Below are 13,549 nucleotides of genomic sequence, written 5' to 3'. Positions count from 1 at the left end.
TTAACTGATTTATGAAACATCCCAACATCCCTATGATGGAAGTAACTATATCTGTTTGCAGATGGGTAAACTGAGGCACAGCACTTATGTGAATTGCCTAGGATCATACATCAGGTGTTGGTGGCAGAGTCAGAATCCAGGAGTTCTGACTTCCATTTTGTTCTATTAACCAATAACACTTTGTTTATGTAGTTTTTTAATGTGTGGTTATGGCTGATTCAAAGGGACTGTTTCAAAAAGGTACCCACCCCTTATTACTGGTTCTGGTGTGCAGGCAGGAGAGAACATCATGATTTAGTTGGGGATTGGTCCTACTTTGAGCTGGGGGTTGGACTAGATGACCTCATGAGGTCCCTTCCAACCTTGATATTCTATGATTCTATGACTTTCAGATCCCAGATTGATTTTGCAGGGCTGTCAGTGAGAAAAACCATCTGTTTACTTGTAAACTGAGCAAATTTGATATGAAGTCATTGGTAGGCAATTAACATGGGACCACACAATGCCATTTTTATATGGTCATTTTTCAAAGTATAACTGCACTTTAAGTGGTATCGTTTTAGTTTCTGTGTTTCTGGTGAGGTTCTGTGGTGGTGTTTGGAATGACTTCAATGGAACAGAAAGATATAATGGAAAATACCATTCCTTAATGAATATCATAAAGGTATCGCTTCCAGTTTGTGATTTACAATTGATATTATGTTAGATTGGCTACCAGAGGTGTGGGTTCAGCTGTACTTTGCTTTTCATCATAATTGAAATTATTTTTTGGGGGGTGTTCTAGCTACTAATTTGTCCCTTTTTATTTTGTCCATGATTTTTGTTTCAAGGTCAAAGGTTCCGTTACAGTTACTATGATGAATCCCAAGGAGAGATTTATAGATCCATTGAGCACCTAGATAAAATGGTAAGATTTCAGATTTGGGTCAGTTAATTGTCTAATAAGTTTCTCCTTCACATGACTTTGAATGCTTCTAGACTCTCTAAGAAGATATTCAAGATTTGATACATTGTTGATTGTATGCTTTTTCTCTCTCAATTGTCATACAGAGGGTTTTTTACTACTGTACTGTAGTCAGTGTGTTGGCAGCTGGTATCATACACTTTACTGAGTGTGCACAATGTATAGTGGATGTAATTATGTAAATATTCCTTATTAGGAAAAATGCTTGCCTGACTGCTTGAAATTCCCTTAGTGTAATTTTTCTGTTTAAATGCAGATAGATCTATATTTAGGGGAAGCAATAAACCTTATGACATAGAACGTAAAGTCTTGGTAGCTTACATTTGTAATAGTGCTAGTTTCATTATACAGGGATCATACCTTTGTTGTTGCCCGTAGATTTGATGCAGCTATCATGGGGAAAAAGTAAGGGTCACACTGGCCAAGGAAACTAGAGCCACTTGTGTTCCAATGGGACTGTCACCCACATCCTCTCCTCCTTCTGTAAAACATGGAAGCAAAAAGCACCTGCCTAGGCCTACCGCTGTGTTTCTGTACAGGTTTAAGTGTGGACCCTCCTGTCACTGTAGTTAATCTGCCTCCCCAAGAGGTGGTAGCTAGGTCAACAGAATTATTGCATTGCTCTAGTGCTGTGTATTTAGGGGCTTAGGTCTGCTTAATTACATAACTCAGGATTTTTCACACCCCTGAGCAAATGTAGTGGGGCCCACCTAACTTTTTTGTGCAGACCTGGCCTAAGAATCCAGCCTATATTTGGGTCTGGATTTAGATGTGCTCCATACACAAAAGTCAGGTAGCTTCTGATCTCTCTTCCAGGAGAACCTGGGTGATCCCAAAAAAACAATTTCCCAAAAGCAGCAAGCCCTTCTAGGTTTTTCTAAGGTACTGAAGTGACCAGTCAGTCAGTATCCATTCTGAAGGAACCTGGAGGAACGATAGAAGCCTTTTGTGTCAGTTACTCATGGTTGTCTCAGATCCATATGTCCTGATCATTTTCTGGGATCATTTTCCACAGAATTTACTAAAGAAAAATTACGTCAGCTGCCTTTCTTTAAGAAATGCACTTACGTTCAACATTATCATGAAGATACATTGTAGGAAATCCAATACTTCCTTGCAGAGAATGTCACTGAGCCCATGTGTAATGGGGCGAGACTCACCCCTGCGGCGCCTCCTGCTGGCTTTCTGGGAATAGCTCTTTTTACCAGCTCTGGAGCGCCCTCTGCTGGTGTCTTGCCGTCGCTGGCCCCCATGTCCCTCCCGGACACAGGTGCCCTTTTTCCTGGGGTGCTGCCCCTCCAGGCAATACCCCACAAATCTGGGTCTCCCCTCCCCGGGGAACCCCCCCACCCTCTATCCCCACCTTGCCTCAGCCTATGGGCTACTGCCAGTCACCATCTAGCCCCCTTTCACTGCAGCTGACTGCAGTCTATATTCGCCAGTCATTATAGGCAAGGGGGGTTTGGACCTGCTGCCTCTGCCTACCCTTGGGCTGTCCTGTTGCAACCCCAGTACCCTGTCTTAGGCTGTCTGCCAGGCCTGCAGCCTGGGTCTTTTCCAGTCTGGAGCCTCCCAGCTCCTCTGGCCTTCCCCAGCCCTGCTTCACCTCCCCAGGAGCTAGGCCTGTCTCCCTCCACAGCTAGAGGAGACTCTTTCTGAGCATCTAGCTCACAACCCTTTTGTAAGGGCCGGCTGTGGTCTGTTTGGGGCATGGCCACAGCTGTGCCCACTTCCCCAATCAGCTTGGGAGCTACCTGCCCCCAGCCACAGCCCTCTCCTGGGCTGGTTTAAGCCCCTCCCGGCAAGAGCGGGTGACCACCCCACTACACCATGTTACTGCATCAAGGAGGAAAGGGTATTTATTCCAGGTTCTTCTTTGTCCCAAAAATACATGAGGACTTAGGCCTGTTCTGAATCTCAGATCTCTAAATTATTATCTAGTGGGGAAAAAATGGCCTTTGGAAACCAGGAAGATTCTTCTAGAGCAGAGATTCTCAATATGTGGTCTGTGAAGCACTGGCGTGCTGTGGAAGATGCATGGTCACGTAGGCTGGCTTCTAACCTTATTTATGGCTGTTGTATGGTTTTAAAAGACAGAGAAAATACTCTAAATACTGTCCTGTTACTACATTCTTTGAGTTGTGTCCCTATGGGTGCTTCACTTCAGGTGATCAGAGATTTTCAGTAGCAGTGCCCGTTGGGTCTGTGCATCTCCCTGCACATCCTTGTGCCCCATACCAACTATATATAGGGCTATATAGGCAGACCACTCCTTGTTTCTTCTCAAGTGCCTCGGCCTGAGATGGAGCATGTAGCATGGCCATTTCTACCATTCAAAATTTAGCTTTAGAATCTTCTAATTTTTAGTTTAGTGTAGTTATTTACTTCTCCTTTAATTCATCTGTATGCTTTTGCTTATTTTTTTTGTGCCCGAGGCTTGTTTTATACTTCTTTTCACTTTAAAGGAAGAGTTCCTTTTGGGGTTCATCCCCTTTGCCTCCAGGGTATGCCAGGATCTCTGGGATTTAAGCACTGCCTCACCCGTCAGGAGTCTATCCCAGTCAGTGATGCACATTCCCAGTGTATTCACTGTTCGGGGAGGGCACACATCCCTGAAATGTGTATTATCTGGAGGATTTTCTTGCCATGCTGTATTAGGAGGAGAACATCACCAGACAGACATTTACATTGTTTTATTTAACTAAAACAACAACGTTATGTATTCTGGATTTTTTTTCTTCAACAGCAAACATATAATATTTTAACAAAACAAGCCTATGAATTTTTGAATTTAGTTAAACATTCAAGTTTTTTAAAATCAGATATGTTTTTGTTAAAATTGTTTTTAACTAAAATAGTTAAATGAGATATTGAAAAAAACCCACAAAAATTAAATTGACTATGTCAGCCAGGTGAACATGAGAAACTTAAAATATTGGCTTCTGCAGCTAACTCAGTCATCTTCACCTTCATTTTCCTGTTTGTTCATAATCTGGAAAAGAAAAACAAGCTTTCCAGCTTGTTCAGGTCCCAAACGATTTCTCAGTTTGGAATGAATTAGTCCAAAGGAAGAAAATATTCTTTCTACACCAGCAGAAGAAGCTACTGCTGTTTAAAAGTGAGATTATCACTTCAACAGTCTCTGAATTCAAGTGCTTAAGTGACTTCCACCAGTTCACTGGTGTAACTTTCTTTAAAACATCATCAGCAAACATATATTTCTTGAATGGTTCACCCTTAGCTCTGAAGATTGTTATAATTGGCATTATGGAGGGATGATTGCTGGGTGTCCATGTCATAGCCAACGCCTCTTCTTCAGCAGTTAAGGTTTGACCCTGGTACCGAGTATTGAAAATATTTGCAAGAATATATTGGAGATAGTGCTTGTCCCATTTTTTTTTTAATGCTTGTAATTTAACTCGGTCATTGCATATTTCTCTTTTTAAGGTCTCACTCAGTTCCTTCCAAATTTCAACAGCATCAGCAATAAAACAGCTATTTCCCAGCATTTTGTTCAAGGCTACAGAAATAGGTTTCAGGGTACTCGGCATGTGTTCAACATTTCTCTTAAGCCCAACATTGAGAACATTGGCTGTGACAGTGACATCTATTTTTTCACTATATTGTTAAGAAACTGTCATCAGCTTAGGCCAGTTCTTGATATAGTGCTCAAAACAGTCCATTACTGAATTCCATCGTATGTCTTGTGGGAGAGTTAGCTTGGTTCCTCCCCCTTTTTTCAGAGCAGCTGCTGCAAAGTGGTTGTTACAGAAGTATTTTGCAATTTCAACAACATTAGCCATTATTTCTGGAACACTGAAGTCTTTGGCTAGGAGGTGCATCAAATGAGCATTGTTATTAGCTTGGGACTCTCTTCACTCTCTTCTAAATAATTTCTTCTCATCTTGGATACATTTGAAGTATAGTCTGTTGCCAAGCTGCATACTAGACATTTGAATTTTTTTTCACAGTTTGTTGTAGCTTTTACTGCTACTTCTTGTAAGTATTCTGCTGTGTGTGCATTTCCTGACGTAGCAATTGTTTTTGTAAGGAAGACATTCCCTTCTTCTGTTGTCACACAAGCACATACAACAGGATCATTGTGGACATTGCTCCACTCATCAAGACTCAGGTTAACAATTTCACCCTCTAGACCTTTTTCATACTGCTCCATTTGTCTTTCATACACTTTATCCAGCAATTTGCCTGCGACATCTGCTCTGTTGGGTGGACTGTATCCTGGTCTTAATGACTGAGCCATGTTAATGAAGTGTGGGTTCTCAATCATACGGAAAGGAGAGTTTGTTGCATAAACAAACCGGGCAATTTTTTTCATCAATTACCTCTTTTTGTAATCTGCTGGTTCTTATCACAAACTTATCTATGGATGTTTCTGGATGATGGAGATTTTTTTTTCTTTTTGCTACAGGTGATATACTGTGGCTACGTGACATACATGATGTGACTGAAACACTATCATTGGCAGATAACTCTGAAACTATAGAAAATGATGGTGATCTTGAAGGTGGATAGTCTTCAGAATCCTGTATGTTGAGGATGGATTTTCCTAAACAAAATAAGTCAATGCAGTTATTTAATTATTATTACCATACTGCTCATTTAGTATTACTCATTGCATTCACTGACAACTAGTACTACTTTAAAGGTGAAATTGTAAAAGGAAGATCTGCCTATTTCAGCTATTTACTTTTTATCACAACTGCATCTAAAATGATAGAGTAACAACTATATTTTTTGCTCAAACATGAGAATTCAAGAATAGTCCAGAAGGAAGACAGGCAGTCCTTAAGAAAGAAGTATGAAATAAAAAGGTTTACCAACCTGAAGATCCTGCATGTTCAGACATGTTTCTTTCATCATCTTCAACACAGCTTCCTCCTGAGAAGTAACACTTCTCATGATGTTGTTTCATTCGGGCAACCAGGCCTTACATTTCTTTGTTGTACTGTTTGCATTTTACATGCATGCCTGTCTTACCCACAGGTAGAGGAACTTAAAATATTCCCAAACTGGGTCTCTTTTACGGCCTGCAGCCATTATAGGTTTTCCTTTCTAGTGAGAGAATGGTATGATAGATCTCAGATCAATGAAGGCTACACTCAGAAAGACCTCAAGACTTCTGGAATATGCTGCTCAAACAGTTTCACTTTTCTTTCTACTGCCTGTCCCTCCCTTCTCACATTTATTTCCAGATTTCTTCTCCTTGTTCTTCTCCTTATTCCGCCCCCAAAAAATTCATTGAAGTTTTTGAAACTTTGCACATTTAGAGAGAGGTAAGGGATCGACTCTGTGTACACAAATTTGCAGAGCAACAGTAGGGTTGAGGTCTGTTATTTTTCACCTCTATATATTTATTTATTTATTTAAAAACTTTTTTTGCTGTTAACGAGCATGTTACCTCCGGAGAGACACATCCACAGTTTGAGAACTGCAAAACTAAGCATCTTTGATGGTATCTTCTAGACTGAGCACTGAGTCCCACTGGGTAGATAGAAAGATTAACCTAAATAAGCTATCCAGAAGCCCCTGGATCCCCATAAGATTGGGTCCCTAATCCATGAACTATTGGAACTCATTTACAAAACTTTTCTTAAACATTACATGAATATATTGTCTCTTACTATAGAATTATAATTTATAATCCCTATTCCATGATGAGATATCTTTGAGCTATAATGTATCTTAATTAAAACTATCTTTAGATAGGTTTTTTCCTCAAAAAGCATTTTATCAGAAAAATTCAATTTAAATTAAAAAAATCAGATTTTTTTTAACTTAAAAAAAATCATTGATTTTTATCCACCCTGCTAGCAGGTAACTAGATTATATAATTTACATTGCAGTTTTACCAGCCTGTTATCCATAATTTGAGGTTTGGATTGCTATGATTTAAGCAGAGCCATAGATATATACATTTTGCCATAATCTACTGATGTAAAAGTGGGGGAGCATTTGTTTAGAAAAAAAATGAAGAGTAATTTGTTCTGCTCATGGCTAGAAAAAACTACCTGGCACAATCAGGGCCAGATTGTTCACCTCAGTTGACCTGGTGTAAATCTGATAACTCCATTTAAATCAGTGGGGGAATGCCCAAGTAATAGCAATCAGAATCTGGCTTCACTTGAAGCCTAGTTTAAGTATTATTTGCTTGGGCTATTAGCATTTTATTTAAACTATTTAATCAAGAATTGGCATTCTTTTAAAATATTTCTCTTCCTTCAGTTGTATCCCTATCTCAGTAACATTGTAACAGGGAGAAAAGGGCAATCAAAAGGAGATTTACTGCGTTGAAATGTGTTGATGATTTTCCATAATATTGCTAATATCTGCTAGTGAAGACTTAATATCCCATCACCTTTTATTTTTTCACTTATAAGATTCAGGTTACAAATCCATCAGTTCATATCATTACTAGGACCAAAGTTTCCAAGAGCAGCCACTGATTGTGGGTGCTTTTGAGGTGTGCTTTTCAGAGGTACTATGTACCTTCAGCTCCCATTAACTTTTGTTTAAGTTAAGGATGCCTAGCACTTCTGAAAATCATCTCAAATTGGGCACAAAAAAATTGAGACACCCAGAATCATTGCTGGTTTTTGAAAATTCTGGTCTGGATATGTTATAAGCTGAGAAAAGTGAGCAAACTTGAAAAATGACTGTTGGACCTGAAAAAATAATTAGATTATTTGCATAAACTGTTAACTGTTTGGACATTTCTACTTCTATGCATAATCTACTCTTGTCCTACTTTTCTTAGAAACAAAGTAGATATTAGGAAAATGACAACAAATATAATTGAATATAATATTATTGGACATTATAGTATGAAATACTATATATAAAATAAGAACCTCATCTCGCAAACTCTTTCTTATGTGAGTAGCCCCATTGATTACTAAACCAGAAGTTAAAAATGAATTTTGTTATGTTAGATATTCTCCATCTCATTATCCCTGGGCACTGCAGATGTCATTTAATGTGTGTTTGGTAAACCAATATATACTACATATATGGTGGTATTGTGGTATCCGCATGATAAATTGCAGAGCTGTGTGATACTCTTTTCTCTAATTCATGTCCAGATGGACTCCTTCGACACCTGCAGATTTCTAAACAGCTTAATGCAACTGCCATTTAGAATGAACAAAAACACAAAATACCAGGTGACAGCAGCATTTCCTTATTCAGTCAAACTGTGGGATTTGCCCCCTGTACATTACACTGGCCTGAGAATCAAGATTGGCAGTACTCATTTTGAAATCAAGGATTCAAAAAATAATCCCAGTGCAATTTTTAAAATTCTATAAACCATTGCTAAAATAGATATGTTTCGGTAAAACGTGGAGAATGCATGATGATGTATCATGGAATGCAGGTTTTATTTGTATTCGTTTGGGACGATTAGCTCAACTCTAAATGTTCCATGGTCATAACTTTTGTATCAAAATCAGCTTATTTGACACTGATAAATACAGTGACCATTTAGTGAGGACAGCTGCTAAATTGTCAGATAGGGTTCCATATATTTCAGTGGCTTATTGCTGTGACATGAATCTTGTACCTCACCGTGGTTTCTGTATTACATTAATGAAATAATTTTTTTTTTATCTACAAAATGTGTTCTCCTGTTCATAATTAAGGCTACTATTTAGTCACGGGTATTTTCAGTAAAAGTCATGGACTGTCACAGGTAATAAACAAAAATTCACGGCCCATGACCTGTCCATGACTTGTACTATGTACCCCTGACTAAATCTTAGTGGGGGAGGGGGCAGTGGCATTTACTGCCAGGGGCCACTGAGCAGCAGCTGCTCCTGGGGCCACCCACTCACCACTGCCCCCAGGACTTCTGCACAGGTGGTCCCCGGGGCTAGCTGCACCTGCTGCTGCTCAGGTGGTCCCTGGGGACAGCTGCCTGGGGCCACCCCAGCAGCAGCTGGTGCGGTTGCCCCCAGGGCCGCTCCAGCAGTGCCAGTGCAGCTGGCTGCAGGGTCACCCGAGCGGCAGGCTGCGGAGCCGCTGCAGAATTCATGGAGGTCGTGGAAAGTCACGGAATCCCTGACAGACATGGTGTCCTATTCATAATCACAGTTGCAGTTGGCTAATCTCATTACATTTTGGGTATGCAATTAAGCTGATTCTACTTTACGTAGCTGTACAATAATTAAAATTTACAAGAAAACTGGACAGCTCAGGAGATTATCTTGTCTTTCAAATTGTTGTTTACCAGTTCATATCCTTCCTAGGTCATTAGTGAACGAAAGTTTATTACACCACTGAATAGTTTTATGTGAACCAAGCTGGTCACAATCCAGTTAGTGGACAAGTATTCACATCACAGTTGGTACCCTAGCTGACTGTTAGCAGGAAAGGAAATAACTGTATGAGTTGAAATGCTAAGGGCCAGAGCAGGCCTTCCTGAAAATTGCTTGGAAAGCAAGAAAATTGCAGCATTTCTAGAAGAACGGGCCATTCTTTGTTTTGAGGGAAGATGTAAGTGGCATTGTCATCTCCCCAACTCTGCAGCAGACCCTTCACCATGTTTAGGGCTTTGTTGTTGTGGGGGATGGGTGGACTTGACTGGGTGTGAGAGGATGGCCACTCTTGGGGTGATGATTTCTCCTCTTTGCATCTAACTTCCCCTAAAACTAAAAACAAAAAAAAGCCCCTCCGGAGAATTTCACCATGAACATTGCACACGTGCTCTCTCTCTCTTGCCCCCCATCCCCCAGGAACTTATTTCCACTCCCATGACAACTTTACTGTCCTGTTCTGAACTCCAGGGGGAATTTCCTTGACCCATCAGTAGCTGGACCTCATTAACCCATTGGCAACTTTAAGGACTAAGCATTTCTCAGACAGGAGAATGTAGGACAGGACCTAGCATGGTTTGGCAAGAGGCAGCTGGGGAATAGCTGAGAAAAGTAGAAGCAGTAAGGTAGATTTGTTTAAGCTATTTTACATTTATTTGACAAGGAAAGAGCAGCCTTTGCCTGGAACACTGGTGGGATTTTATTGGTGCCTGTATAAACATAAATGTTAGGATATGTGATTAGGTTTTATTTTCACACGTGGATTTTAGCCTGCCTAGGATTTGGTGCTACTACTCTTCAGAAGCCCAAAGGAGTAAAACTGCTCAGGGAGTAGTGTTGCCAGGGGAACAGGCAGAGGCAGTGGGAAGGCAATAGACCTTTATGTGGCTGTCTCAAGATTTGAAGGATAGTCCCATGAATGTCAGATCATTCATGGCTTTGGAAGGTCATACTCCCGTCCCTTCTTTTTATAAGGGATGAGAGCAAGGCAAACCCACAATTAGAAAATCCTATTCATATACTGAGATTCCCATGATTCAGAATTGAGGTTTTTCCTTCTCAAACACATCATGTAGTTGTGATGTCCATTAATTAAAAGGCTCATACATTTTAACGAGGTAGGCAGTAATCATTGCTATTGACTCTTTTTCAGGGTATGAGCATTATAGAGCAGCTAGATCCTGTATCTTTTAGCAATTACTTGAAGAAATACCATAATACAATATGTGGAAGACATCCCATTGGGGTATTATTAAATGTAAGTACCACTGTTTGTGAAAATGTTGACTTATTGCAAATTTGTTTAAATTTCTCTCACCAATAAATTGCTAGAGGGCCTATTACCTCTGAGACTGGAAGTCTGAATCCAGTTTGTTTTCCCAAGTTTTCAAACTCTGTAATTTTCTAGGCTGATACCGAGGCAAACTTACCTTTTACCAGGGCTGGGATTTTCAAAAGTGCCTAAGGGAGATAAACATCCAGTTCCATTGAATTTCAAAGTGAAATGGGCACCTAACTCTCTCCTTTGAAATTCCCATCCCTAGTGAAATGTACAATTTCAATTCCTGAATCAATAGTTGTAGCACATATATTTTAAAGAAAGTATGTTTGCCTATATATTATTTATCTGGTGATTGTGAACGTATTGTCACTTCTGACAATATTTCAAAGGGGAGTTGAACACAGCGTTACTGAACTAGCTCCTAAATTAATAGCCATTATGGGCCAGATTCTATGTTATATTCTGGCTATTGTGTGCTCCACTAGTGGTACAAAGCAGCTGTAAACTTGGCTTAATTAGCTGATCACAGTGGGTTTGTGGCTGCTTCACAGCATTGCTGGATTGATGCAAACCAGCTAGACAGTACTGGTGAGTATAGCCCTGTATTTTTAAATGTAATTTAAAACACAAATGGGAGGGACATTATTCTTTTTTTATTTTAACCAGGGAGGGTGTTATTCATTGGGAGGTTGATCTCTGTGGAGAACACATTGGGGAATCTCTACAGGAGGGGGCCTGTGAAAAGATCTCTATTTGCAGTGTCTCTACTGGGAAGAGTATTTTAAAAAAAAGTTAAATGTTGTAGCTCTGACCATGTTACCAAAATCACAGGAGGTCTTTATGTTAAGAATAAGTCTACAGTTTAGCAATAAATCTAGGCCCCTAAATTTTGTTGTCTCTCTTGCTTTGCATTTTCCTTCTCTTAATGGTTCAACTGTCTCAAAGACTACAAGCACCAGTATTCAGTTTGCCTCTTGTAAAAATGTCCTACTGCACAAAAGATTAGGTCAGGGAGGGGTCTCTCTGCATGAATAATAGGGAGTCACATAGATGGGGTCTCTCCAAAAGGTGTCCATGGAGTATTTTGGGGTTTTGAGGAAAGGAAGGAGCTGCAGGAATGCATTAAGTCCAATTGAAGGAGGGGAGTGGGAACTAAAGTAGCAGAGCCTGGTGAATAACTTGTCCTTAACGTGTTTGTTTTTTTCTTTTTTTGTTTCCATGTAGGCTATAACAGAGCTCCAGAAGAATGGAATGAATATGAGCTTTTCATTTTTGAATTATGCCCAGTCAAGCCAGTGTCGAAACTGGCAAGACAGCTCAGTAAGTTATGCTGCTGGAGCACTAATGGTCCACTGAACCTCCGAACACTCAGGGATGCCACCTGCACACATACTATGTACGGGGTCCCAGCCTAGCCCTTACAAAGATACGGTTCCTGGTCTTCGGGTATACTGAAACCTCAAACTAATAGAACTTTCTTCTTTTCTAGTAGGTGTAGTCCTTCCTTAGTTTCAACTCATTTAAAAATGCTTTCTTGTTAAGACAATGGAAGGAAGGCTCGTGTCAAAACTTTGTGATTTAAAAAAAAAGATGATGTCTGTAAAGGCATGGTGGTAGACAGTCCTTTCAAATATAACATGTAAAGCATTTACCATATCCTAAATTTGCACTCTTTGCAGACCTGTGCACATGTACTCAGCTTTCAGAATAGTTTTGCCAGTTGTAAACAGAAAAAGGGTGGAAGCTTTTTAATGAAGAAAAAGCATTTATAAATGATCCTGTATTAGAATATAATAAAACTCCAGTATAGTCCGTTACTAGCCGTGTTGTACAACAGATATCTTCTATTTTAGTTGCTAATAAAGGGCTACACAAACCAAAATAGTCTGATTTAAACTTATTGCTTTGTGTTCTGTATGTGAACTGCTTCTCATTAACATCATTCTCCTCCAGATTCTCATGCCTGATGAGCAACTCAACCATTCTGTAAAATACTTTAGAATGTATTTTATATTCCACATTTATGTCATGACTTCTTCATTTACAGAATTTTTTTTACCTCAAAGCTGAAGTATGAGTTCAGCTTTGCAAATTAATTTTTTAAATCTTTCTTATATTTTAGTGTTTGCATTTATTTCACAGAACTACATATAAAAATTATCTTTTGGTATGTGATACAAATCTGTGTCAAAATAATGATTTCAGTGACATTTTTAATGTCAAAACTTGATTATTCAATTATAATGGATACAATACTTTAATTGCAATAAGAAAAATTGAAAACAGAAGTCTGCCAATTAGGTAATTCTGAAAACATATTCAGCATTCATAGGTCATACGTGCCAGACAGTGCTACATTCATGCAACTGTTCCTTAAGGATTTGATTGAAAAAAAAAATTCCTCACATTTGAATGCTTAAATAAGAAATCATCTTAAAAAAATTCTGTTTCTTCCAACCTCTTGAAACATCACTACATCTTATGGGTTTCTTGAGCACTTATCCAACCAAAATAATGGTAATTGTTTGTTCAATTAATACCATTTTTGGACGTCTTCATTTTGTTTATTAAGTAGAGCAAATTGCAATGGCAGTAGTTACTGTTTAAGTAAATGGAGTTAACATTCCCTGACATTTGGTCTACTGTCAGGCGACCTTTGTATGTCTCATACTTGTCGCTTTTTTGGGTGGGAGAGAACATCTTTGTATGTAGACGCTACTTGCAGAAATAATTCTGCATCTAATTTTCCCTTAATTGGATGGTCACCACTTCAGTGATATCAGGTGAATGCTCCATTTATAAAATGAACTACTTTGCAGATATTTTTATGCCATCATAAGCATCAGTCTTCACTCTTTGCATGGCTTCTCTATATTAGTTGCCTTGCTGCTCTGACTTGTTCCTGGAAACTCTCAGCAGCAGATAGAAAATAATCTTTCAGGCTTTATCAAAGAAAATCTCACAAATATGTGC

General features: G+C 39.3%; 1 protein-coding gene across 2 annotated transcripts in view; it reads left to right on the top strand.

Moving 5' to 3' along the window:
* The window catches only part of MEMO1 (mediator of cell motility 1), a 48,256-nt gene extending 35,798 nt beyond the window's left edge, over positions 1-12,458 (top strand). For both annotated transcript variants that reach the window (XM_084622677.1, XM_084622676.1), the window contains 3 exons: positions 831-907; positions 10,448-10,552; positions 11,801-12,458. In XM_084622677.1, coding sequence (XP_084478803.1) covers positions 831-907; positions 10,448-10,552; positions 11,801-11,932 — 314 coding nt within the window. In that variant the 3' untranslated portion in view covers positions 11,933-12,458. The remainder of the gene's footprint in view (positions 1-830; positions 908-10,447; positions 10,553-11,800) is intronic.
* The last annotated feature ends 1,091 nt before the right edge of the window (positions 12,459-13,549 follow it).

Source organism: Lepidochelys olivacea, assembly GCF_965140295.1.
Source record: "Lepidochelys olivacea isolate rLepOli2 genome assembly, chromosome: 3".
Lineage (NCBI taxonomy): Eukaryota > Metazoa > Chordata > Testudines > Cheloniidae > Lepidochelys > Lepidochelys olivacea.
This window is presented reverse-complemented; position numbering and strand designations above follow the sequence as displayed.